Below are 26,362 nucleotides of genomic sequence, written 5' to 3'. Positions count from 1 at the left end.
GCTTTAAAGACGAGCGAAAACAGCAGAGGTTCGGCATTGCACTCAATCGATCAATTCGACACTAATTTATGCATTTATTTATCCACTCTAGTTGGATGGTGTATTGTACTTGTGCTGTATAATGACAATACATTTGAATCTAATCTCATTTTGAGATCAGTCGCAAATTGTTTCAGCGCTACCTGTTGAGTGGATCAGCATGGTGCAAATGCAATCCTGAACCTTTGAAGCTGTTTTGCACACGGCACATTTTGCCACTGTTGTGTTTACTTCCGCCTGAGTAACGCCCCCCCCCCATTGATGACGAAGACGGTGGAATGGTGGTTCTGCTTAAATATGTGTAAACGTGGGCTGGTTCGCCAGAAAGCACCAAGGTTCAGAGGTTGAACCAGAGCCTTGCCGGTGTGAAAGGGCTATTTGAGAACCACTGATGTATATCGCACAATATAAGCAGTTTTTCTTGCTCAAATGCTGTCGCGGCTAACGGCTTGAAGGGGTAGGGGTTTAAGCGTAATCTTTGACAGAAGTCTAATAGTAAAGCGTATTTATTCAAGCATATATCTATGTGTTGTCCACAGGGCCTGAGAGCATCCATTGATGCGTATGACAACTTTGACACCATCGGCCTCGCACAGAGACTAGAGAAACACGAGCTGATTGAGTTCAGGCGTATTGCCGCCTACCTCTACAAAGGCAACAACCGCTGGAGACAGAGTGTGGAGCTCTGCAAGAAGGACAAACTCTACAAGGTACACAAATGCCGTCGTCACCTACAGTATGTGGACGAGGGAACACTTCAATTATTTTCGAAATTTTAAAGTTGGTCCCATAGGTGGCACTGTTTAGGTGATGTCTATGCCTTTTGTTTTGATATTATTCTAATGTTGTCTGGCTCACAATATTTACTTTCACTAATACAGATTCCAAGATCAATCAAGAAGGAACGTTAGTTTTTCCATGCGATATTAACTTACATGTTTACAGTTTAATTTTTCTTTTACATTTGAAGGCATTTAGCAGATGCTCTTATCCAGAATGACTTAAAACAAGTGTAACAATCTGTTCCTTGAATTGGCCTATTTCAAGCCCTGCCTTCTTTTCTTGATTATCCAATCACGATTATTGCTTCAGGGAAGCAAAAAAGAGGGCCAGCCTTGAGATGGGTCCATTGGTTTCATTAGGCAAAATATTGTTTTATTTTCCCTGTTGACTAATTGGTGTGTTTTTCTCAGATGATTGATTTCCTGTAAAGTTTCCATCTCGAAGAGAGACAGACAGTTGTCCTTTATGCTACCTGTGTAGATATTGAGAAACTGTATTGCATTATTACACCATAAGATCAAGAGACAGACAGTTGTCCTTGATGCTACTTGTGTAGATATTGAGAAACTGTATTGCATTATTACACCATAAGGTCAAGAGACAGACAGTTGTCCTTGATGCTACTTGTGTAGATATTGAGAAACTGTATTGCATTATTACACCATAAGGTCAAGGTTCGATCGAGAAGAATGTTTTTGTCCTAGCTTTTCCACGTGATATTAACTGATTACAGACAATGTCTTACACGTTCACAGTTTCATATACATTTTCTTTTACATTTGAAGGCATTTAGTAGATGCTCTTATCCAGAATTGATTAAAACAAGTGCAACAATTCTCAGTTTCTAGCGTCACCAACAAAAAGAGCAAGTAACTGGTACCCAATAGCCTGCAAATGAATAAGGAAGATGCAAAAAACTAAAAAAAAACTGTCTGCTCAAAATCAACAAGATCAAGATCAGTCTACCTAACTCTTCACATCTGTGGCTATCCCAGGATGCAATGCTGTACGCTGCCGAGTCTAAGGAGGCGGAGCTCGCGGAGACGCTGCTTCAGTGGTTCCTGGAGGAGGGCAGGAAGGAGTGCTTTGCCGCCTGCCTGTTTGCCTCCTACGACCTGCTCCACCCTGACGTGGTGCTGGAGCTGGCCTGGAGACACAACATTGTGGACTTTGCCATGCCATACTTCATCCAGGTCATGAGAGAGTACCTTGCGAAGGTTGGTAATACACCAGTTTGTTACCTTCTATTTGAGACCAGCGAAAAAATTCAGTCATGTCACTAGTGAGTTGTAATTAAAATTGTAAGCAAAATTGAATAGATTTTTCACCGACATTTGTCAAGAGTTTCATCACTGTGATTGTTTATTTAATTGGCCTATCAAGCCCCGCCTTTTCTTGATCCTCCCATCACAACTGTTGCTTCACACAACTGAAGCAAATAAATCGACGGGCTTGAGATTGGGCCGTTGGTTTCATCAGGCAAATGTCATATATTCTTTTATTTTCCCTGTTGACTAATTGATGTGTTTTTCCTCAAGATGATTGATTTCCTGTTAAGTTTCTGTCTCTAAGAGAGACAGACAGTTGTCCTTGATGCTACCTGTGTAGGTATTGAGAAATGGTATCGCATGCCATTATTACACCATAAGGTCAAGGTTTGAGTGTTTTTGTCCTAGCTTTTCCATGTGATATTAACTCCCTGCAAAACATGACTTCCTTTTGTAATGTTTTGACGTTTAGACATGTGAGGTCACATCTGTGGGTTCTCTTCCAGGTTGATGAGGTTGCGGCGAAGGTGACGGTCTCTGGCCCCCTTTTATTCCTCTTTTTGTCTTCTGTCTGGTTTTTGTTGTAGCATTCCCCTTAGGTTTCTGATGTAGGAACCTAGCATGGACTGTAGTCTTGAGTATGACCTAACGTAGCATTAAGGGGCCCTAGTCCTGGAGGACTGCAATACTGTGAACGCGCAGGCTTTGGCTTTAGTTCAGCACCGACACATTCTATTTGAAATCCTTTTTTTCTTTTTTTTTTACTTTAGTGCTCATGTAAAGAAGTGTTCCAAGTATCCAGAATGTCTTGGGGATGCACCCTTTTCTTCTTGCCTTGAAGATGGATGGGGCTTAATGATACAATTACCAGCTGGAAATTGTGAAATGACTGCTGAGGGACTTTTTTGATAAATGTTTGATTTTACTAGAAAAAGTTAAGCATAACTCAATTTAAACTGGGCAGCCAATTATTCTAGGAGCAAACCAGTAGACTCTCGGGGTTACCTTTGAGCAATGATAACACAGCCAGCTATATGTAAGTGAATGTGGCATTTTGGTACATTATGTGACAATTTGAAAGGTTTTATATTGCTCATGTGAAACTCTGGCTGTGCTTGATGATAAACCTTTATGTGCCAGACTGCCAGGTAGAAAGGCGCCAGTGCTACCATAGTGTTCTGTAGATCTAACATGCAATCTAGTCTCTCCTGCTAACATATACTGTAGTCTGCTCCTATGGTTGATTTGACTATTGATTTGTGTAATTATTAGGGATTAATTATAATCTATCATCATGCATCTATTAATAATCCTATGATTCATCATGACTGAAATTTAACGCAGCTCAGAGTTGGCCGGCAGATTCCTAGACGTGGCAGAGGGTCGGTTCCCTGCCATTTATAAGTGTTATCTCTAGAGAGAGGTCTTGTGGTTGGGACCAAGGAGGGCTGCGACCCCATGCAATTGGAACACTTGTGTGCAGAGGTGGAACTAAAGCCCTAGTATGACCCAAGCAGTTCCCCAGGACCGGGAAAGCCCCCCCCCTGGCCTAACTGATGCCCTCTCTTCCCCTCTAACTCCCTCTCTTCTGGGGCTGCATCTTGTCTTGTGTGGGATTTGTTTTTGTCTCCTCCCTGAGGTCCTCTCCCTCCTTTTGCATCGGTGTTAAATCACAGGATAGACTGTAGGGAAAATAATATGGTGGGAGATCACCACCCGGTATTATTGCCCACCCGTCCGCTGCTCTAAGGGAAGAGGAGCGGGACTCGCCCTTCTTCTGAGATGCATCCTCAGGTCTCTAACTCCGGGTTAACACATGATAGACTCTCTACCGTCGATCCAATACGTCGATACGGCTTCTGCAACTGTTATCCCCGGCGGCTGCAGGGGTCCTCTCTCCTTTCCTCTCCCAGTGGAACAGTCTTATCAATTTACATCTGTTATAGTCATTGATTATTTTTCTTCGTTTCCAGAGACCAGCCAACATTTTCAATAAATCACTGGTGAAACTGTTCGGGGACCAAACCTGGCGGCCGCTGTCACTGCAGCCCCTCGGGAAGACTGGAAAATACCTCCTGTTTATGTCACTTAGGAGCACTGATGTAAACACTTAGCAATAGATGGTAGAACTACCATGCCAGGTGGTTCTTGAAGCCCGGCTCCCCTTCTTACAATAGGGAGTCGAGTCCACTCCGGTAGCACCTCTTTTTTTTTATCTACTTTTTCTCCCCATTTTTTTCTATTTTTCTCCCTTCCCCAATTTTGTATTGTCCAATTCTCCCCTCTCCTGTCTCGAACGTAGTTAGGCCATGCCTCCCACTGGTCGGCTGCAATGTGGACGAAGCCTTGCATCACGTGTCCCCTCCGGTACTCGAGGAGGCAGCCGTTGCATCTTTTCACCTGTACAGCGTGATCTCTCAGCGGCGAGGGTCTGCGTGGGAGGGACACGCCGCCCCCGTTGCTTCCTGATTCTGCTGCGCAGGCACACCAACCGACCTGTAGGAGTCGCTGTCCACAACGTCCGATCCCCACCCACCAGCTTCCCACCCCCTAATACTGCCAATTGTATTAGTATGAACGACCAGCCAAGCTGGTAGCAACGCCGAGAGCTGGGCTCGAACCCAGCATCTCCTGCGTTAGTGGTGAGCGCCTTGCCCACTGCGCCACTTAGCCGCATGGTAGCACCTCTTTTAAAAAGAATATATATATATATATATTACAATCAGAGCAGTTCTATATACTTGTATAAGTTGTATTGCAGTTCTCCCGAGACATCATTTCTATCTATTCATACCCTTTAATATTCTGTATTCGCGACATATAAGTGTTTTTTTTTTGGTATCTAAATTAGCTCTGTTGAACCATTAAGTTCAAGTAATAACATTACTTTACATTAGAAACCTTGCAAACCTTTTTTTTGGGCTGCTGTTGACACTGCTGATGTACAAATGCCTGAACCTCCCTTTTGCACTTAGTTGGAAACCTGGAAAGTTGTCACTCCAGCTATAAGTCACCGCAAATACGCCTGGCAAAGATTAGTGACACTTGGGTTGTGATGGCAATCATGGCATGCGTTAAACCAAGAAAAGCAACCTCAACGGGACACTCCCGAGCGTGATTTACAGTACCATTAAAACGGAAGCATGTTTTAAGCTCGGACTATGGCTCGTTGAATTCAGTTTGCAATCGTGAGTGGATGAAAACGTAGCGTTGGCATAATATGCATGGGCCAAGCTTCTCAGTCACTGGATATGATATGAAATGATACTTTTATATAAACCCCACCCTCCAATCCCTGCTTCTAATTGTGCATAGTAAAATAGACTAAAGATGGCCTCTCTCACCCGTAACTGAAGCTGTAGTAGAGTTTCTCACCAGACCTGCATGGTATCCTCTCTTCAATGTAGATGCACCATGTGTAACATTGTGTTTTTAAGAAATTGACTTAATGTATGTATATGGTTATTATTGTGTGTGTGACTGTGTTGTGTGTACCATTTATATTTATCAGTATGTATTGTAGTCTTAATTCTTTGGTATTTTACCATAGCCATACTAGAGTAGAATGAGTTAATTCAATAGACACTCTTTAAAACTGAAAAAAAAAATTAATTGTATGTTGTCTGTGTCTTGCAAAAAAACGTGTATCTCCAATAGTTCCTTTTATAATGTTTTACTATAATCGACTTGAGAACACTGAGGCATTAGCACATCCACAACTCATACAGGTGAGGTGGAAGTGGAGTCGAGTGTCCCTTTATTAATCCCCTGGGGGGAGTTCAGGAAACGATAATAAACGTGAAGGAAAATCCACTCACTGTTCCGTCACAACACTACTTAACTTTAGTAGGAACAGTGTGCAGGATTCTCTTCAAGTTCATTTGTGTCGTTGACTGACTCACTTCCCTGCCGTGTGTGTGGCAAATGCTCCATGATTTTGGGACCAAGGCAAACCATTGAATACGTTTGCGCAAAATGTCAAATGCACAGGCATCAATGGAGGGGAAAAAAACTCTTGCCTCAGTTCTCAAAAGCTTTACCTTATGGTGATATGAGTCTGCCGGACACAGACGATACATGAGTCATCTCTTCTCTTCTCTTCTGGACCTCACATGCATGAGCTGCGTCTGACTGTCTGGTTTCTCTGTCCCCTCAGGTGGACAAGCTGGAGGAGACAGATGGCCAAAGGAAAACCGAGGAGGAGGTGACAGAGCCCCAGCCCATAGTGTTTGGTAGGTGTACAGACAGTCCATAGTGTTTGGTAGGTGACTGTACAGACAAAAGGTCTATGATATACATATATCACACATGTGCAGATTTAACTATACCTCTGAAAGGGTGGTTGTCAACCGATGGAAATTAGCGTCTGCAAAATCTGGTGCAAACATATTTTCATGTAACAATGATTAATGTAAATGCACATTGTCTATCATTCTTTTTTTTAAACCAACCCATTCAGAATGTGCGTCTCAGCACAAGTCCCGGCAGGAGGAAAGAGTAATGCAAAACGTTTTCCAAAGTATATAGTATTTATTGAATAAACATACCGGTAAACGTGATTAAATAAAAGGGGAATGAAACGCACAAACAGGGATAAGGTAAGGAAGAACGAACAGGGATATACAAGAAGACAAACCAAAACGGGTACAAGTAGAACACTAAACAATAACCAAACAACCAAATCAACTGACAAAATAATCAAGTGTCACGGGACACAACCAAAACCCCACATGGTTGCGAAACTGGGAAAACACCCAGCACCACAAACACAAGGCTATTACAAACTAACAGAGTGCCACGAGACACACTCAATCTTACCTGGTACACCAGTAAGACAAAACACTGAAGCTACCAAGTAGCAGTATGAACCCAAGGAACACAGTCCCACACAACAGGGGAAATAAAGCCAACACTATAGCTAATCCACACAATAGTGGCAATAAGGCCAACACAATATCCAGTCCACTCAATGGCTAAAAAAAATGTCCATGAGTGTGTGCAGGATCTCAGGTTTTATCCACCCGCCCCTTAATGAGGGATTGCCCTCAGCTGTAGTCATCATCAGGTAATCGGCACTCTCTACAGGAAAGGGCGGGCGGCACCTGAGAAGGGAAAACAAAAAGGGGAATTATCATCAGGGTACGTCACAGTAGGTATACAGACAGCCCATAGTGTTTGGTAGGTGTACAGACAGAGTTTGAGTGCATAATGACCATATTTATATTGGAGATAATTTAGTGTAGATGTTTTAGTATAGATTTTTGCATGAGATTTAATATAGTATGCAAATAATAACCGTTTGTGTCTCTGTCTGAACAGGTCAACAGCTGATGCTGACTTCTGGCTCTGCTCCAGTGACGCCCCAGCCAGGGTACCCAGGCTACGGCTACCCTTCCCCAGGCTACCCTGCTCAGCCTGCCTACGGATACAACCTGTAGGCCTGTTCCTCCTGCCCTGAAGGCCCCCCACACCCCGTGCCCCCAGCACTAGGGGCCTTAATCCCCCCCTTGCCCATACACACACACACACACACACACTCTCACACACACACACACACACAAAACACACTCATGCGCCGGACTTGAACCACACCTAACCTTTCTGCTCTGGGTGAGAACTAAACCCACCTACAGAATGGAGACGCCCCTGAAACCCCCTACCACACCTTTAACTATCATTCCTTCCCAAGGAGACGCAACCCTGTCGGATCAGGATCACAGCCTTGTTCTCTGTCTCCACCGAGGGACAAAGGAGAATATCTTTCCCCACTTTGACACGACCACCAGTAGAGACTGCTGTCCACCCCAACCCCCACCGCGCGCCCCCCGCCTGCTTTCTCTACACGCCCAGTTCCTCTTCAGCAGAGAAGGATGGATGGCTCCGTTATGACCGCACCCACCTACCACTGCACACAGCATGAAGTCAGCGCTTAGCTCCTAGAGGAAATAACATACTGGGGATAACTCTAGTTGACGTGAAACCTCTCTCCCTCTCTGTCCAGTTGTTCCATTGCTGTTCCATATAGACTATATTAACCATAGAGCAGGTTTAAAGATACAGCACTGATGAGGAAGAGACTTTGTTACTGAGGAAATGTGAGGAGGGGGAGCAGGGCACACGCGTCTCCCCCTCCCTTCAAAAGCACTGCTAAAGGCCTTATAATATAGGAGGTGGCAAAACTGGGTCAATGTTCATGTTTTGTTTCTTGACTGTCTCACGCTCCCTTTAAAAGACAGTCCCTGTGCAATAGAGTTTTTCTTTTTTGTCCATTTACAACGGGTACAGAGTGTTTGATAAAGGCAACGCTGTATATGGACTAAGAACACTACGAGGTTATGGTACTATATGTATGGGTAGTGTGTGTGTGTGTGTGTGTGTGTGTGTGTAGCCTCAAGCCTGTCGCCAACCAAGAGACACTATGAGATCACCCCCCCCCCCCCCCCCGGTCTGCCTCCCTCGCAGTAATAATAACCCTCGTCCGAGTCGGAACTGATGATGTGGTCACTCAACGGTTGACCGTCGGCGATACTGGATTCTGGAAGTGAGGAGTCGTCGTGGCGGTAACGTGGCTCGAGGACAAAGGAGGAGGTGAACTAATAAAACTTGCTATGTGCTGTTGTCGTGCATGTGTTGCCAAACTATAACGCTGCAACCAGGAGCACAATTATCATGTTACACTCGAGTATATCAAGTATTACTAATGTTGTGTCAAAAGAAATTAAGCAATGTACCTCGAAACCTTTACCTTTTTCACCTCATAGACTAACAGGAGGGTGACGAAGCTCCACTAGCGGAGAGACGTAGAGGAACATAACTCACGTACTTGCTTACATTATATCCTGGTTCCAGTGGTTCAAAAATAATCCTTATTGTACTGAGAGCAGTGTATAATTTAAGATATGTTGAGATACCTAACTAATCAAAGAAGTCCAGTATAATGGAATATCCTACCATATGTAATGTCTATAGTGTGTATTGTTGTAGTCTTAAATGGGCATAATGATTTTTGTAAGAAAAGGACAAAATACAAAAAGAGCAGGCGAATACAAATGGCAAACCCTTCTGCAAGATTGTTCAGGGCAGCGGTGGGTTTAGAGGATTGTTTACTTCCTGTTGAAGCAGCCAATGAGAGTGTTAGTTTGTGGGGTATGCTGTCCACCGAGCTGTGTGCCAGCATTGTGGCAACGACGTTGGATTTGGGTTTCAAGCGGGAGAACAACCTGAGCTGCACTCAAGCACCCCCTTTATCTGCACAAGTCATGCATTCAGAAGGATAAATAATAAAAAGTTTACACACACACACTGCGGCCTGTCTGTTTTTAATCCAGTTTATGTATATTATAGGAGATTAAGATGACCTTCAGTCTCTCTGGGAGATTAGTCTGTATTTGCGGTGTTGGGGAAAATACTCTTAAAACTGTAGTTAACTACTAGCTACTTGATGATGTGATGTCTAAATGTTAGCGCTTGTAAATAGTAGCTAAGTTTGAAACTTAACACTATTTTGAATTGGTAGCCTAGTTCAACTACATTGTGGAGAAAATATTTATATACTGCATTTAGCGCTTTTATCCAAAGCGCTTTACAACTTGTGCCTCGCATTCACCCATTCACTCACGTTCACACACCGACAGTGGAGGCACCGTGCGTCAGAAGCAGTTGGGCGTTAAGTGTCTTGCTCATGGACACTTCGATACGCTGCCGGGAGGAGCCAGAATTGAACCAGGAACCTTCTGATTACCAGATGACCGCTCTACCTCCTGAGCCGCTGTCGCCCCAATCGGAGTCTGGAATGTCCTATAGTACAGTGGTTCTGGACGTGTGGTCCGGGGACTACCAGAGGTCCTTGAGGAGGGTGGTTCTGGACGTGTGGTCCGGGGACTACCAGAGGTCCTTGAGGAGGGTGGTTCTGGACGTGTGGTCCGGGGACTACCAGAGGTCCTTGAGGAGGGTGGTTCTGGACGTGTGGTCCGGGGACTACCAGAGGTCCTTGAGGAGGGTGGTTCTGGACGTGGGGGACTACCAGAGGTCCTTGAGGAGGGTGGTTCTGGACGTGGGGGACTAGCAGAGGTCCTTGAGAGGAGGTCCCATGGGGTCTCCAGACTAATTGGATTAATTTCACTTTACTTCACAAGAGGTTGGAGGCCAATGAGAAAATACATAAGAGTGAATATTCTGGTCATAGGTTTAATTTTCTCTGACGATAGCTATAGTATTAATCGCATATTGCCAACTAAAATCTTCTCCGATGGGCGTCTGAGACGAGATAATATCAAATGTGGGGTCAACGTGCTCATTTCCCCAAGTGGATCAATAAAGGAATATCTTATCTTAATATGTAATAATTTTGTGGTCCTTGACATGAAAAAGATTGAGCACCACTGAGAAAGTACATGGCACATTGACTGAACTGACAGAGTAAAGTGTGGGTGTGTTTGATTAAGTGACCAGAGCAGGAAGAGAAAGTACATGGTACATTGACTGAACTGACAGAGTACAGTGTGGGTGTGTTTGATGTGACCAGAGCAGGAAAAACCTCACCCATGTCTGTTTTTAAGGAGAGGATGGGAGCAGTTGTTAAGGTGGAAGCAGGAAGATGTTTGTAATTAGCTATGAACCAAAGTACTGAGATTTGAATGTAGTTCAACTACCACCGACATTTGTTGTGACATGGGGTGTGCGTGAGCGTGCGCGCATGCATTAATTAACTAAATGTAATCTTCGTAAGTACATTTGAGTAGTCGTTTATATTGTATACACTGAAAGACAATAGGTGTGCAGCATTATGTGTAGGCTAAGCCTATTACACGTGCATCTCTAATTCTTGGATGGAGTCATTTAGTGGTTATTTAGGGTCGCTTACATCATCCATGTTGTAGAGGAGCCAAAGCTATATATTTAGGTTATTGTATTATATGAATGTTTATATGTTTATTTTTATAACTTTACATTGAAACGGCATTAGGAATATTGTTTGGATTTAGATAGTCATTGAACCGTCTTATTTGTCATAATAGAACATTCTAGAACATTTGTGATGTCACAGTATGATGTCATAATCAAAACAGTCTAGAACATTTGTGGTCACAGTATGATGTCATAAACAAAACAGTCTAGAACATTTGTGATGTCACAGTATGATGTCATAATCAAACATTCTAGAACATTTGTGGTCACAGTATGATGTCATAAACAAAACAGTCTAGAACATTTGTGATGTCACAGTATGATGTCATAATCAAACATTCTAGAACATTTGTGGTCACAGTATGATGTCATAAACAAAACAGTCTAGAACATTTGTGGTCACAGTATGATGTCATAAACAAAACAGTCTAGAACATTTGTGATGTCACAGTATGATGTCATAATCAAACATTCTATAACATTTGTGATGTCACAGTATGATGTCATAATAACCAAACATTCTAGAACATTTGTGTATCTATATATTCAACAATTAGACTAAACAACATAGATTGAAGCCTGCATTTCTAGACCCACGTGCCTTTATCTACACACCCAGCTCTAGACCCAGGCTGACACTTTGGTAACCTAGCGACATGATTTGATTGATAGTCTCAGGAAGCGCGCCCCAGCTCCTTTGTCCAGATTTCCAGGGCGTGGTGGTTGGGCTATTTTTTTTATATACATTTACTCTTTCTGGATAGACTGTCTTAAACGCTTAATTGTGTGTGTTCGTTAAACAGGGGTAATATAAAGGGAATGGGCTGCCTAACTGTGGGGCTACGGCCTACGGCTACCTCACTCCACCTTGGTGAAGCGAGTTCCGTGTGTTGATAGAGAGAGGCAGGGGAAGAGAGAGAGAGGCAGGGGAAGAGAGAGAGAGAGAGAGAGGCAGGGGAAGAGAGAGAGAGCGAGAGAGAGCGAGAGGGGCTGCACGCGCCCCGCCCTTCTGTTGTGGAACAGAAGTGTCCAGTCTCCTGTCTCTCCCTCCCAGCTGTAGAGCCTCCAGCGTGTCTCCCAGTTGAACCAGCGACGTCCATCCTCTGTCAACACAAGAGTCCTTGGAGGCGAAACGTCAATGATCAGCATCATTCGGCAAAATTGACCAAGCGGCACAGGACGTCCATGTGTTGCGCCGCGCAATAGGCTAGCTATACTTTTAAAGGCTAAATTCCATACTTTTAACTAGACTTGTTATCATAAGGATTTCTATAGAGTTGCTGTCTACTTTCAAGGAACATGCAAGGAGGGAACAACAACACGTTTGTCAGCCCCTTTCACAGACCGCGATGTCTGGCGGCGGCGGCGCCGGGAGGAAAAGCGAAATTAACTCATCCGGGAAAGGCTATTTTGGCTGGTAAGCTTATTATTATTAAAACATTTTTTTAATGTGTAGATATGACAGCGAAGCGCCAAACACAAGTTTTTAATTGGTCATGTTCATAAATATGGTACAGAACAAATATGGTAAGTTGAACTGTTTGAACAAAAATGTACCGCACATGCTTACTTTACAGTAGCCTACATGTCGGGAGCGACGGTCCCTCTGGATGAAATGAATGACTTCTTTGCGTTCCGTCCGGATTTCCGATGGTTTCTGTCGGTGCGCGGCGATGCGAGCGGTGCATTGTGTAGTTGTTGGAATGCGCGACTCCCGTGCGCGCTTTAGAATAACCGGTGCGCTTCACACAAATAGGCTACTGTCTGGAATCGCTGGAGATTACAAAGAAAAAATGCCACGTCAACAAGTCGTCACATCAAGTTGAGCTATTATTCTATTAAACCACGATTCTTGATATTTGATATTTCACAGGTCAAAATAATAACAATACAGGTATTTGAATTCCAGCTAGGCATGTAGAGTGCATACTGCACATACTGTAAGAGTCTGTTTGCCTGGACGTTCTTATGGGCCCATGGGATAAGTTTGAACAAGCCCTTTCCCTGTGGTCCATGAGTTTTCCTTGAGCCCTTTCAGTCTCTAAAATGACAACCTGGTATATGTTTCAGGTCCCACCCTGTGCAAGTGAGAGGCACTAATTAGCTGTAATTACACGTTTTTACGCAGCAAACAAAAGTGTATGTTACTGAAAATTGCAGTGTTGCAAGCTAAAGGAAAATGGACCAATATTACAAAAGGGATGAACTGTTTCAGGTTAAGGCCCAGAGTAGATCTGCATTAGGCCATACTCTTTGATTTGCTAACATTTTGTCCCAGCCAGGGACCCCAATCTGAAATGGGTGAATGACACCCTCAGCTAAGAATATTTTGTTAATTAGATATAACTAAGTCCAGATTTCCCTATCAGTCTATTCTGTATAGGTTGTGTAGAGATATCTTATATATTCTCTCTCATCGGGCAGATCTATAGTGAACAAAATGATAATACATTTCACAGTGGACCCCCTTGATGACACCTGCAGGGGTCCCCAGGCCAACCTTTATGCACCACTGCACGACAGAGGTACAACAGGGTTACTGATGGAGCTCATAGGGTTGGCTACCGTTCATTTAAACCGGTACCAGTACCAGTTCCTGGAATTCGGTATCTGTACCCAACAGTACCTTTTTTTTCTGTACTTTCTCTGTAATAACAAAAACAAAATTTATTTCAGTTGTAAAAAAGAAGTCCATAAAAATAAGTTATTTATTTAAAACATTTTGTTATTTATTGTTGTAACACACCAAACTAAATCGCATGATCATGTATTATGTTTTTAAATGTTTAAATTTCAACATTATCTGGCCATCCTCAGTAAATATGATCAAACTCCTCTGACCTTGTCTGGTCTTTTCAAAGACCCAAGAGATGGGACAGTAATATATATATATATATTTGTGGAAAAGGCTCCTCTACTGTCTAGCATATTTCACTCTTATACCTTATGTAAAGGTATAGCGACATCTGGTACTGATTGATCTAGCATAAATCAGTACTCAGTAGTACTGATGTAATTCAGTCGGTACCATTAAAAGTAGTTCGGTACCAGGTATCAGACGGGGCGGTCTCGTTGATACCTTGTACAAATGGGACGTGAAATCAATTAAGACCATCACCCAGAACCCCTTCATGATCCATTCAGTCCAAACCTGGTTAAAATTACAAAAAATGTTCAGACACAATAGCCCTCTATCACCTAAAACCCCCCTATGGGCAAATAGGCTTATACCTATCTTATACCAGAATAGAGACTTTGAGTCCTGGCCTTTACAAGGTATCACTCGACTGGAACATTGTTATGAAAATGAGTTTTTTATGTCCTTCCAGCAAATGAAAGAGAAATATCAACTTCCTGGAAGAGATTTCTTTAAATACCTGCAACTGAGAGATTTTGTGAGGGTTAACACTCAAGGTCAATGGAAACTACCAAAAAAATCTCCCATTGAAAGTCTTTTTCATAATGATCAAAGGATGGTGAGAACCATCTCTCAAGTCTATAACACCTTACTACCCTCTCTGCCGACCACTGAACCTGATAGGTCCAGGACTAGATGGGAGAGAGATTTGGACACATAAATTGATCCAGGCCTCTGGGAGGACCTATGTAAAGATGGGGTCACATGCACACTAAATTCAAGATATAGACTGATTCAATTCAATTTCCTGCATCAGGTCTATTTTACCCCCTCCAAATTACATGGGTTCAACTCTAGTATCTCGCCCCTCTGTTTTAGGTGTGGCCAGGAGGAGGGCACGTTCCTTCACTCCACTTGGCATTGCATCAAACTGCAAAGTTTCTGGGAGCGGGTCTGTGAGGCCATATCACAAATTCATAATATAACATTTCCGACTGATTACCTTACACACAGTCATTCCATCAAGCTTACAGAACTCCTCCTGGTTATTGCCAAAAAATGTATTGCAACAAAATGGAAGTCAGATCTCCCTTTGCCATTTGGGATGTGGCTCTCAGAGGTGAAGAGCTGTATCCCTCTAGAAAAGGTGACTTATTCACTAAGGAACAGGGTTGATCATTTCAATAAAATTTGGCAGCCTTTTCTGGACTATCTTGGAGATCTCCCACCCGACTTGACTGAATTACCTTCTCATTGATCTCTCTAGTAGCTCCATTCTGGTAAAGATGTGTTAAAGATGTGTTGAGGACATCCTGTATCTCTCAATGTCTCTGAAAATATTGTTATTTTTTGTTCCGTTTTTTTGTTGTTGTCGTTTGTTTCTGTTTTCCTGATGTGTTTGTTTACATATGTAGGGACCTTTATCACTTTATCTTGCACATTTACAACCATTTACCATAGGCGTATATAGGCACCCACATGTAGTTGTTGTTATTGTTGCTGTTATTACTGTCCTGTAATTGTCTCAGTATTGTCATTTGTGTATGTTTTGAATAATGGAAAATCAAAAAAAAAAAAAAAAAAAAAGTAGTTCGGTACCCAACCCTAGCTGCTACTAATAATTATTCACATAATCGATTCATCCAACAATTATTTTATCGAGTAATCGGTGCATTTAAAACAAACCCAGACAATTGGACATTGAAGTTTGAGTTTACTTGCGTTTCCCCCCCCCCCCATGAAGACACACTGCAATTGAGCAGTGCACTTTAACATGGTATTTTTAGAGCATTTTTTAATGAAATAAAAAAATTCAATTGAATAATTATGACACTCCTGACAAAGAAATTATTATTATCGGTCGTTTGAGCAGTTGATAAGCAACAGCACGTTTGAACACACAATAACAGTGTTGCCGGTAGTTGTTTGGCTCTAAAGCATAAGAGAATCGACTCAAGGAGCTCAGAAGGCAGCAATTTTCCTGATCTTATCCTCTCTACTCCCGGCAAGCGGGCTCCCCGTAGCCTCAAACTGCCATGGCCAGATCTAGACTGCTGCACTGACATGATGCTACATCCCACTGATCTTCAGATCACCCCTGGTGCACTTTACATAATGGTATTAGAGTGCAGTGATGGGAAAGGCTATTCAGCGCTAAGATACACGTATTCCTATGGCAGTGCTGCTTTCCCCTCGAGAGAAGAGGAGTCCATTGTAGTCCCACCAATTCACTCAAAGTCATTTTTTGTCATTTTGTGTTTAATATGCTACTCTGCCCATACATTTTGACTCACTGACATATCCCCTGCCCGGGGCCCGTGAACTCTGACCTGCTGGCCTTGGCATCCCATCTGTCACTCTCATCCTGGTGGACGTATGTTGTTCTAATCAGGGTAGAGCAGGTTTAATTGATTAAGGCATTGAGGTGCTCTCACTCTCCACACTAGTGCTGTTATTATGGCTCTATTGATTACAGCCGCTTCAAGTAGTGACGGCTAGTGACCTTGAAACAGTGTTGGAAACGGTCTGAGAAACAAATCAAATGGGATTCAGTGTTCACTCTTGTGTTAACCTTAGTGGGAGACACGCTTTTTGTTTTATTTGCAGCCGTATTAGAATAAAACAAATGTTTTTGAAAAGCAATACAAAAAGTACATTTACAACATTAGCCCCTCTGTTTGTATTTCACCACTTTTACATCACAGTGTGTCTTTTTGCCATCAGACATCTCCTGACTCACGCCCTCCTATCAGCCGTGGAGACTCGTGGTGTGACCGCCCCCCCCTCCCCCCTCCCTCTCACACACTAACCTGACTGACTTGAACCTCTTCTCCCGCATCCTCCTCTTTCTCTCTCTCTCTCTCTCTCTCTCTCTCTCTCTCTCTCTCTCTCTCTCACACACTCTGTCTCTCTCACTCTCTTCCTGTCTCTCTGTTCTCCCTCTTGCCACTGACACTCAGCTTACACATCAAGGAAGTATTCGTGTCTAACAGGTTAATTCACTTATAAAGGCTACAAGCGAAGGTGTGTGTGTTTCTGTCTCTTTATCTGTGCGTGTGTGTGTGTGTGTGTGTGTGTGTGTGTGTGTGCATAATTATGTCCTTGTTTTCCTACTGTTGTGGGGACATATTATAGTTATAGTTAGGATAAGTGTTAGCGGTAGGCATGTTGTAGTTGTGATTATGGTTGGGGTAGGGAATGCATGCAGGTCTATGGAATGTCCCCACAATGCATGAAAACATGTCTGTGTGCGTGAATGCATGTGTGTATGCAGCACCTGTGTGCCTGTGTTTGACGAATGTACATCTAGTAGCTCTTGCGTCTGATCTGGACTCTGTACCCAGATGACACAGCGAAAGAGAAAAAGCCATTGGGTGGACTGTTCTACTCTGTCTGAACCCGAGAGAGAAGCTGCCAACCAACCCTAAAACTTTAGCCAGCAGTCCCTGCGCTGCCAGGATACAGAACAAGGAGCCCTCCGGACGCACAGCTTGGCAGCCCATAAATACCCCCTCTTTCACTGCTGCAAACATGCTGATGCTACCTGAGATTTATCTGTTAAATGTAGCTGTTGTGTGTGTCAGAGAGAGAGAGAGAGAGAGAGAGATTGATAGAGATAGAGACAGAATGTACTCGAGCGACACTCCCTCCAACCTGCTCCTCCATACCTCCAACCGGTTCCCCTGCTCCACACAGTTTCTATACAGAATTGAGAGGGTATTGTTTTGTCCAGCCTGCAGGTGGTAGGTCTATGGGTCAGCTTGACTATGAACGAGAGAAAGAATTGGAATGGGAGTTTATTAGTGTACCTTCAACCATGCATTAAAGCATTCCGTCTCCAGACGGATTTCCGTCAATTTGATTGGGGAGATCCGTCCATTTGATTCGCAGTCTGACGGAAGTATTTGCATGATTTGTAGATGCATACAGATTGAAACAAAATTGAGCCAATCAGAGGCGCCAAATATGGAAAAGGGCTTTTTTTTCCTATCGCGCCAAGCAGTCATCATCACTCAGCGACTCGAGAGACAGGTCGCCTTTTTTGCAGCCTCACGCGTCAACTGCTTGTTTACCAACGTCACAGCCACCACGCTGCTTGCACTCGCTGCTATATACCGATTAGCTAACGTTAGCTTAATAGCGTCTGTTAAATGGAAGGAGTAAGCCGGCCACTAAAAAGAGAACCCACCGCGGGGTTCTCAGATGAAAAAGATCAGCGGGACCACCTAACAAAAAGTTTCGAGAGGAGAGGACGTTTGAAGAGACTGGCTAGGCAGCGCTACTGGGGGCTGTAGTGGTGAGTTAACTTGTTCCGTGTGCCGCAACGATGTCAAAAAGAAAAACAGAAACAACACGTTTGTCATTGTCGTGTTACTTCACAGTACAATATGTGAGTCCCCTGCTGTGGTTGTGAGTATACGTTTATTAGCTTAACTCCGTAGCAACATCACACAGGTGTATCTGTAGTCAGTCTCCTCCCCACCGTATATATTCTCTCTGTCAGGATCTATGGGTAACATTACTGTATATTTGCATATCGTATATGTCACAAATGTAACAGTACTATATACCTGTAGTATGTCCCTATGCCATAAATGTCATGATGTCAATGTCATGCATGTCATAAATGTCACTGAATTGAAAATGGGGGACCCTGATGATGTAAACAAGACAAACGTCTTTCTCTGGTCTGCATCCCCTTAACAATTGTGTGTATTGAGCCATACTGTATTGTACCCATTCTGCAATCGGTTAAATATTGATTGATTGTTATAACGGATTGCAGAATGGGTACAATACAGTACAGCTCAATACACACAATTGTCAAGGGGTTGCAGACCAGAGAAAGACTTTCCTCTTTACATCAGGGTCCCCCATTTTCAATTCATCATAACATATATGACATACATGACATACAGATAGATAATACTACTACATCTATACATTTATGACGTACCAGATTTACACAGTATTGTTTGTGATACAATAAGAGTCTAAAAAAGAGAGCATATACATTTGACGAAGAAACTGTACATTGGAGGAGGTTGGGTGGAGGGGGGGGGGGACTGTACATTGGAGGTGGTTGGGGAGGGAAGGGTTGGGTAGGCGGGGTGGGGGGGTAACTGTACATTGGATTATCGACGAAACCGAAACAAGTAGGCTCCCTTAAAACGCCAACGCTATTAAAAAGAAATACAGTGGAGGTTAAAATAAGAATATGACTTGGCCTGAAAAAAATTTCAGTCAGGAGATTTTTTTTTGCTTTAATCCCTGAGCCTTCAACCCTACTGTCCTTTGTCCCTGGCGTGGCTTGGCAAACAACCCAAGAACACACATCCTTGTACTTTGGTTGTTGCGGCTACAACACGGCGTATTCCCTCTGCGCTAACATGGCTAAAGGCCCAGTTGGTCTTGCCAGGGCTGTGGAAGGCACTGCCAGCTACCCAGCAGACGAATGGGACCCAGGGTGTCTCAGCATGTCAGTTTTGAAGGGCTTTAAAATAATGGCCAGAGAGGGAGAGCTAGACGTCCGAAGTCTAAAGGACGTCCAGGAGAGAGACGGTGAAAGATTAAAGATCCAGTAGAGATAGGATGTCTGTCTGAACTCTGAAGTAGATTACACCTGCTGTGGGAGAGCATTGCTACACTCTTGTACTCCCTAGACAGTGTATGTGAGAGCCTGACTGTGAGTGAGAGAGAGAGAGGGAGAGGGAGAGAGAGGGAGAGGGGGAGAGAGAGGCGGTGCGGGTGCACTCTCATTTATGGGCCCAAAGGCAGAGCAAGGAGTGGAATGTCAAAGCTTAATGGAAGTCGGAGTCCTACATCTCTAAACAGTACCTGACGTTATATTATAGAACTCTTTGGTACCCCGACCAATGGCTGGGGGACACATTGTCTATAGCCGTTAAAGGGGCAGTTCACCCAAAACACCCAAAACCACATCTTCCCCTTAGCGCTATCTATCCATCCATATAGGTGCAGTGTGATTTGCATAGGTTTGGACATAACGGTCATAGAGATGTTTGCCGTAGAGATATCTATTGTAGAGCTTCTTCTGTGGTGTGCGAAAAATAGAACTCAGCACCAATGTCTCCTTCCAGAAGTCATAACACTCAAGATAATCCACACCGCGTTGTGAGCGGTTTTATTATAGTAGTTAAAATAGCATAAATATTTGCCAATGAAACTGTTCACAACGAGGTCTGTGCTGTGGATTATCTCGAGTAACCGTGTCATGTCACTTCTGGAAGGACATTGGTGTTGGTCTTTTACCATTTGGGCGCTGCACAAGGCCTGTTGATTGATTGATTGATTGATTGATTGATTGATTGATTGATTGATTGATTGAATTGATTGATTGATTGATTGAGCTCCATTGTATTGAGCTGATAGCCAGACATCTCTGCAGCCAACGTCTGCAAACTTCGGCAAATCACACAGAACTATCTGGATGGATAGATGGCACTCCAAGATAAGGGGGGATTACTGTTTTTTTGTGTGTGAACTGCCCCTTTAAGGTTATATGAGGTCACTCTGCTCACATTCTCTTGCTCAAGCTCACTCTCAGCAACCAATGACCATGTACTTTGAGGGAGGGAGTGACAATCTGGTGTGACCTGAGGGAGGAAGTGGCCTTAATGGATCTCTGGTCTTGTGGTCCTGATTTGCCTGTGTGCTTCACTCGTGCGGTTTTCATTTATACACTTGAGTATGATGAGCTCCTGTGTGGCAGAGAGGAGGGGTAGAGAGAAAGAACATAAATATATATATATATACATTACACACACACACACACACACACACACACACACACACACACACACACACACACACACACACACACACACACACACACACAGAATGCCTTTATGTTATGTTTCTTATGATGGATTCTGTACAGAAAAGGAGAGTAGCTTTGTATCTTTCTCCCTTTCTCTTTGTATTTCTCTCTTTCTTTTTCTTCTTTCCTTCCTCCCTTTCTCCTCTCCTCTTTCTGTTACACTCCTGCCTGGGGGCAGCCAGTTGAGGGTTCTGAGTGGCTGTCTCCTCTCACGCTTAGAGGGCTCATCAAAGTATGCACTTACTCCCTGTTCGCTCGTTCATACACACTACACACACAGCCCACGCTCCCCGGTGTCGTCAACTCTACTACTCACAAGCCATGAGTGCCAGGGGGCAAAACCTCAGATCACAAAGCGCTGTTCTGTTTACTTTCAACCCTCCTCGGCTGCCGCTACAGTAGTACGGTTATGACGACACACAAACAAACAGCGCTGAAGAGGTAGTTAGAAGAAGAAGAAGTAGAAGAAGTCTTTATTTGTCATGCAGATTAACACACACGCGCGAGATGGGCGACACACGAACACACACACATGCATTGAGTCGCCGATGAAATGTCTCTCTGCACTTGACCCATCCCGTCGTCCTCCCCCCCCCAAGGGCAGCCGTGAGCAGACGTGGGCTGCGGCGTGGGCCGCGCCCCGGGGACCAATCCAAGTGCTCCTGTCCGTCTTCGTCAGGGACACGACAGCGTTAGTGATCTGCATGTTTTTCCATTGGGTTTATTACAGTGGCGCCTCCCCAGTATCATAATCTGAAGACCAATAGTGTAATTGATATCAAACTAATTTGACACATTTGGTTCTTGCTTGATCAATTTCACCTGCTTGATATCAATTTCATCTGCTTGATATCAATTAGACCTGCTTGATATCAATTACATGTTTATTGTTTTGCTCTAAATATCCATTCATAATCAGCAGTTACAGCAGCCTATATGTTTCTCTAAGACACTTTCAACACACTGAGCCTCTATTGCAACCATGCAACACACGTTAAACACAAATAAATAATGTCCTCACTCGTTTGTGTACATTATTTTGTTTACCAGAAGGTTCAGAGTAGTGAAATGATCTTTTACATGTAAAATTAATCAACACCCCCCCCACACTAATTAAACATTAGTGTAGCATGGGAATGGTGCTTTTGACAGCCGAAGCCTAAAAGGCTTATAATAGATGAATAATTCCTTTCATGTTTTACATGAGGCAAACAGTAATATTAAGGTTATATTAATAGACTACCTACTGTTTGAAGTGTCTAAGACCTTCTGGCTGTTTTATCCATTTGGATTCAGAATATGGACATCCTTCAGTCCTTCATACTGTATTCTGTATTCTCATCTCTCTGGAGATTGGAGAACAACATCCTTGTTAAGAGGATCCATCATCTGGATTAATAATGGATACAGTCGACTGCTGAACATATCTTACATTTTGCTGTCATTATCGGTCGCTCATTCTTAATTAATTAGCTGATCGTTGGTTGTTGGTTTTAGTTGACAAGGATTACCTTTTTGTGGATTAGTTGTTTTTACGTTTTTTTTTTCTCCACGCTGACGTGGCATCACAGAAATATTCGCAAATGTTCTTTGGTATTTAATAAGCACTAGATTGGAAAAGCTCCTTGATTGCATTAATTTGCAGGAGGAAAATTGTTTGACATATTTGTGTATTAAACTGGTTGACAAAATGAGTATGAGTATCAGTCGATTACGATTTTCTTCAGTGTATGACGCACAGCCCTAGCTGTCTTACACATGACCTCTCGTCGGGTGTTCCTGTTGATTATAATTTATACGCGTGTGTATAACTTGCCAGATTGCCATCCTCCCTAGAAGAACACAACTCCAAGGACCAGATGTGACAACAGTTTATCTGCAGTGAGCAGGACAGGACTTAAAATAATACTCCTCTCTCATTTCGTCTTTGCCCACCTGCCTGTCTGTCCTGTCCTGATTTGGAAAAAGGACAGTGTAAATGTGTGGGTGAGCACAAACACCTACAGCATACGCATATGAGTGAACTGAGTGGCTGCGATGCAAGCAGGTGCCCATGCTGTGTGACGGTGTTCATTAAACTATATCAATCTATCTTGTGTGGGTGGAGTGAGAGAGAGAGAGAGAGGACCCTTGTACAGTAAGGAAGTTAGTCTGTCAATCAGGTTTAATTAAGGTTTGATAAAGGTACTTATTTTCTTTATATTTTTTTTTTTTTACTGTGGGACTTTTCATGGCGGTGTTTAAACATTATTCTAGTAAAAGTCTGTGTAAAGGGTTTGCAATACCTTCACTCACTAGATCATATCTCTGAAGACGGTCTTGCGTGTTCAGATTCTAGAAGCAATTTTCTCATGATTCAAGTCCTGCATTAATACCAAAGCTATCGGCAAAGGTATGATAGCAGGTTTCTACAGTATGTTCTCTTTTGGTAATGGAACCTGTCAAAGACCAGGGTGGATGCATTGATTTTGTGACACACTACAGAGAGGTGTGTGTGTGTGTGTGTGGGGGGGGGGTAGTACAGAGAGAAGAAATGAGGTGTAGAGAAGAGGACCATGCGTGACCATGCAGATAAAGATGAATGGTCATATTCAGTGCATCCGTGTGTAGATAAATGTGTGTATTTGTGTGTGTCTGAGTGTATCCGTGTCTAGATGAATGTGTCTGTGTCTATGTCTCTGTGTGTGTGTGTGTGTGTGTGTGTTTGTGAGTGTGTAAGTGCGTAGGTAAACGTGTATGTGTGTGTTTGTGAGTGGGTAAGTGCATAGGTAAATGTGTGTGTGTTTGTGAGTGGGTAAATGCATAGGTGTGCGTGTTTGTGTGAGTGGGTAAGTGCATAGGTAGACGGACTAGAAGACAAACAACTTGTTTGTACTAGTCAGCGTTGTGTGTCTGATGAGGATTGATCATGTGTGCCATCATGTGGGTTTGTGTAGCTGGTCCTGGGCTGCTCACAGCGTAACACTGTTGGAGATGCAGTGCTGTCTTCTAGGCCCGAGGAGGATGAATGAGGCCCGTTGTCTCCTCTGCTAAGACACTCACTGACCCATAGAGAGGCAGGACCGGCCCGAGTGGTATGTTGTACCCATGTGATCTCTCTGCCAGGCCCTGGCCAGGTTACATTTATTTATTGCTCCATTGGGATTAGGGGAATTACAGATCTGTGTGTGTGTCACTCCACACCAAGCCTCACGTGATTCTACAAAAAATCCTTCTTCTTATTTTTTACAAATTATTTTTAAATGTATATATTTTATTTATCTCTGCCTAGCTATTTGAATTTAACCACTGACACATAATCGACTCACTTGAAGTCCTTCCATATCTGTATGGCAATGGGTTAAATATATCTGTTATCACCAGCAGAGAGCATGCGGTGATATAGAGACTTGGCAGACCATGCTCCCAGTGGGCGGGTGGTGTGATGGTGGTGTGATGGTGGTGTGGTGGTGGTGGTGGTGTGGTGGTGGTGGTGTGAGTTGTGTGAACTGTGTGAGTTGTGTGAGTTGTGTGAACTGTGTGAGTTGTGTGAACTGTGTGAGTTGTGTGAGTTGTGTGAACTGTGCCAACTCTCAGAGCTGAATGACATGGTATGAGTCGCTCTATTGCTTTACACGTGACTGTGCATGGGGCTGTGTCTGTGCAGGGGACTGTCTGTGTTTGTCCACAATAATGCATACTGTATGTGTGTGTGTGTGTGTGTTATTAAATGACGTACCATATGTGTACAGTATCTCTCTACCGTTTGTGTATATCACGTGTGTGTGTGTGTGTGTGTGTGTCATTGAGTTAATGGAGGGCCTTGTTCTGGGTAATGGAACCCCTCCCTTCAAGCAGAGAAGATAATTCAATTAACGTCTGCCTTCCCTCGGAGTGCCCTCTCTCCTCCGCTCAGTCACGCATTCCCTTGTGACTCATCGGTCTCATCCCTATTGTGCATTTGTTTTTAGTTTTGGATGCTTGTATTCATTTGCTGAACTAGTGAGCTTAATATGAATTAATTCATTCATTCATTAATTCACCCATACACCGTTTCACTGCTCTAACCACTGGCTGAAGTATACAATAGAAATAAGCTTTTAATTTAAGTAGCCACAATGAATTGCTCACATGACCTCTGTTATATTCATTGTTGACGTATTATGTATATTCCTCAAGCATTGTGATTGCTATGTAGTATGTCCATCCATCCTCATCCAGCCTATTACTATTCCTCTCACAGCCACAGTGCTTTTAGCGTTTATGGAGGACAGCCATTTGTGGAGTCATTGTAATGAGCGATGATGAAATTGCACCTCCAAGACGGGGCTTGGTTAGGACTAGTCAGCGGGGGTCGTTCACATTGTGGGCTTGTGAAGCCCATTGGGACATGTCATGTGATTTTTGTCTAGACAAATGAACTTCTGATGTTGAGAAATCCTCTTACTGTACCAATCTATTTCTGCCCACATCGGTATGTTAAGTAAAGGCATTCCTCCAGTGCATGAGCTGTTTGATTTTGTGCCCCTTTAATTCAACTGAACAAAATTGTTGTGAAACATGTTGACAGAGGTCCAACACTATGGATAATGTGGTATTCGTGTGCTAGTGTTTGAATGATGGTTTAATCTCTTGTTCGAGGTAATTTAGGACAATATACCTTGGATTTCAGGTCATGCCGTCCGGCCCTAGTTAGGACACCCAGCCAGTTAGATTTATAAGACAGCTAGAGGCAACATGAGTGCTGCCTGTTGAGTAAGATTGGCCTCTATTCACTTTGATTTGTGTCATTTAAACCCTGTAAACCAGGGCTATTCAACTAAATTGTTCAGGGGGCCACATTGTCAGAAACCCAAGGGGCCAGGGGCCGGACTGCCACGGCGCCTCCCCGTGCTATGAATATATGTACACTTGACACAACACGCAACCACATTTTCACAACTTTTATTTAAAGGGGAACTATTTTACTATTTCTTTCACTATTTGGGCACTTTTACACAATTCCTGTGGGTTTATGGAACACCTCTGTAATTTTTATTTTTATTTTAATTCATTGTTTTGTATTTCTAATCAAGTACTCAAAAACAGCATTTTTCTACCTCAAGATCTTAAGCCGTATTGAGCCTGGGCTCCAACCACAGTGGGAACTGTGTGGAAACTCAGCTGATTATCATGCAGCGGTGTCTCTCTGACATCACAAATCAGCACATTTTCAGATGACTCAGTTCAGTGAGGGTGAATATTGTGAGAGGAGAATTGGAAGAATGCACCAAATATGAGAATTAGAGACATAGATCATATTAATATAAGTCCACATAGCTAGGAAACAATGCTAAACACTGAAAAAGGCCATTTATAAGATAGTCCCCCTTTAACTACATTGCAAAAGTAGTATACTTTTCAAAAAAAGTGCTTCATTTATGTGCCACATCTGCAACATCTCCTGCAGAAAGTGCTTCATTTATGACTGTGCAACAACTGCAACATCTCCTCTTCAACATTTCAATATAAAAATAAAATAAAAAACAAACAAGTGCATGATGTGCATCTGAACATTCTAACATCAACACTTGAACAAAAAAACACATTTATAGTGCAGCTGAGCTTATGAAAAAGTGCTTCATGTCTGTGCAACAACAGCAAATCACAGCATCTTATTAGCACTTATTGTCGACTCTTAACTCTCAA

At 43.1% G+C, this 26,362-nt stretch overlaps 2 protein-coding genes across 2 annotated transcripts in view; both read left to right on the top strand.

The window, feature by feature from the left end:
- Nucleotides 1–9,382, top strand: part of cltcl1 (clathrin, heavy chain-like 1) — a 61,600-nt gene extending 52,218 nt beyond the window's left edge. Inside the window, exons 28-31 of the mRNA XM_084327369.1 lie at nucleotides 579–749; nucleotides 1,818–2,039; nucleotides 6,247–6,322; nucleotides 7,410–9,382. Of these exons, the coding sequence (XP_084183495.1) occupies nucleotides 579–749; nucleotides 1,818–2,039; nucleotides 6,247–6,322; nucleotides 7,410–7,528 (588 nt within the window). The 3' untranslated portion in view covers nucleotides 7,529–9,382. The remainder of the gene's footprint in view (nucleotides 1–578; nucleotides 750–1,817; nucleotides 2,040–6,246; nucleotides 6,323–7,409) is intronic.
- Nucleotides 9,383–11,957: 2,575 nt separating this feature from the next.
- The window catches only part of LOC311240166 (tricarboxylate transport protein B, mitochondrial), a 52,083-nt gene continuing 37,678 nt past the window's right edge, over nucleotides 11,958–26,362 (top strand). Inside the window, exon 1 of the mRNA XM_084328706.1 lies at nucleotides 11,958–12,414. Coding sequence (XP_084184832.1) covers nucleotides 12,297–12,414 — 118 coding nt within the window. The 5' untranslated portion in view covers nucleotides 11,958–12,296. The remainder of the gene's footprint in view (nucleotides 12,415–26,362) is intronic.

The sequence above is a fragment of the Notolepis coatsorum genome (assembly GCF_963971535.1).
Source record: "Notolepis coatsorum genome assembly, chromosome: 1".
Taxonomy (NCBI): Eukaryota; Metazoa; Chordata; class Actinopteri; order Aulopiformes; family Paralepididae; genus Notolepis; species Notolepis coatsorum.
This window is presented reverse-complemented; position numbering and strand designations above follow the sequence as displayed.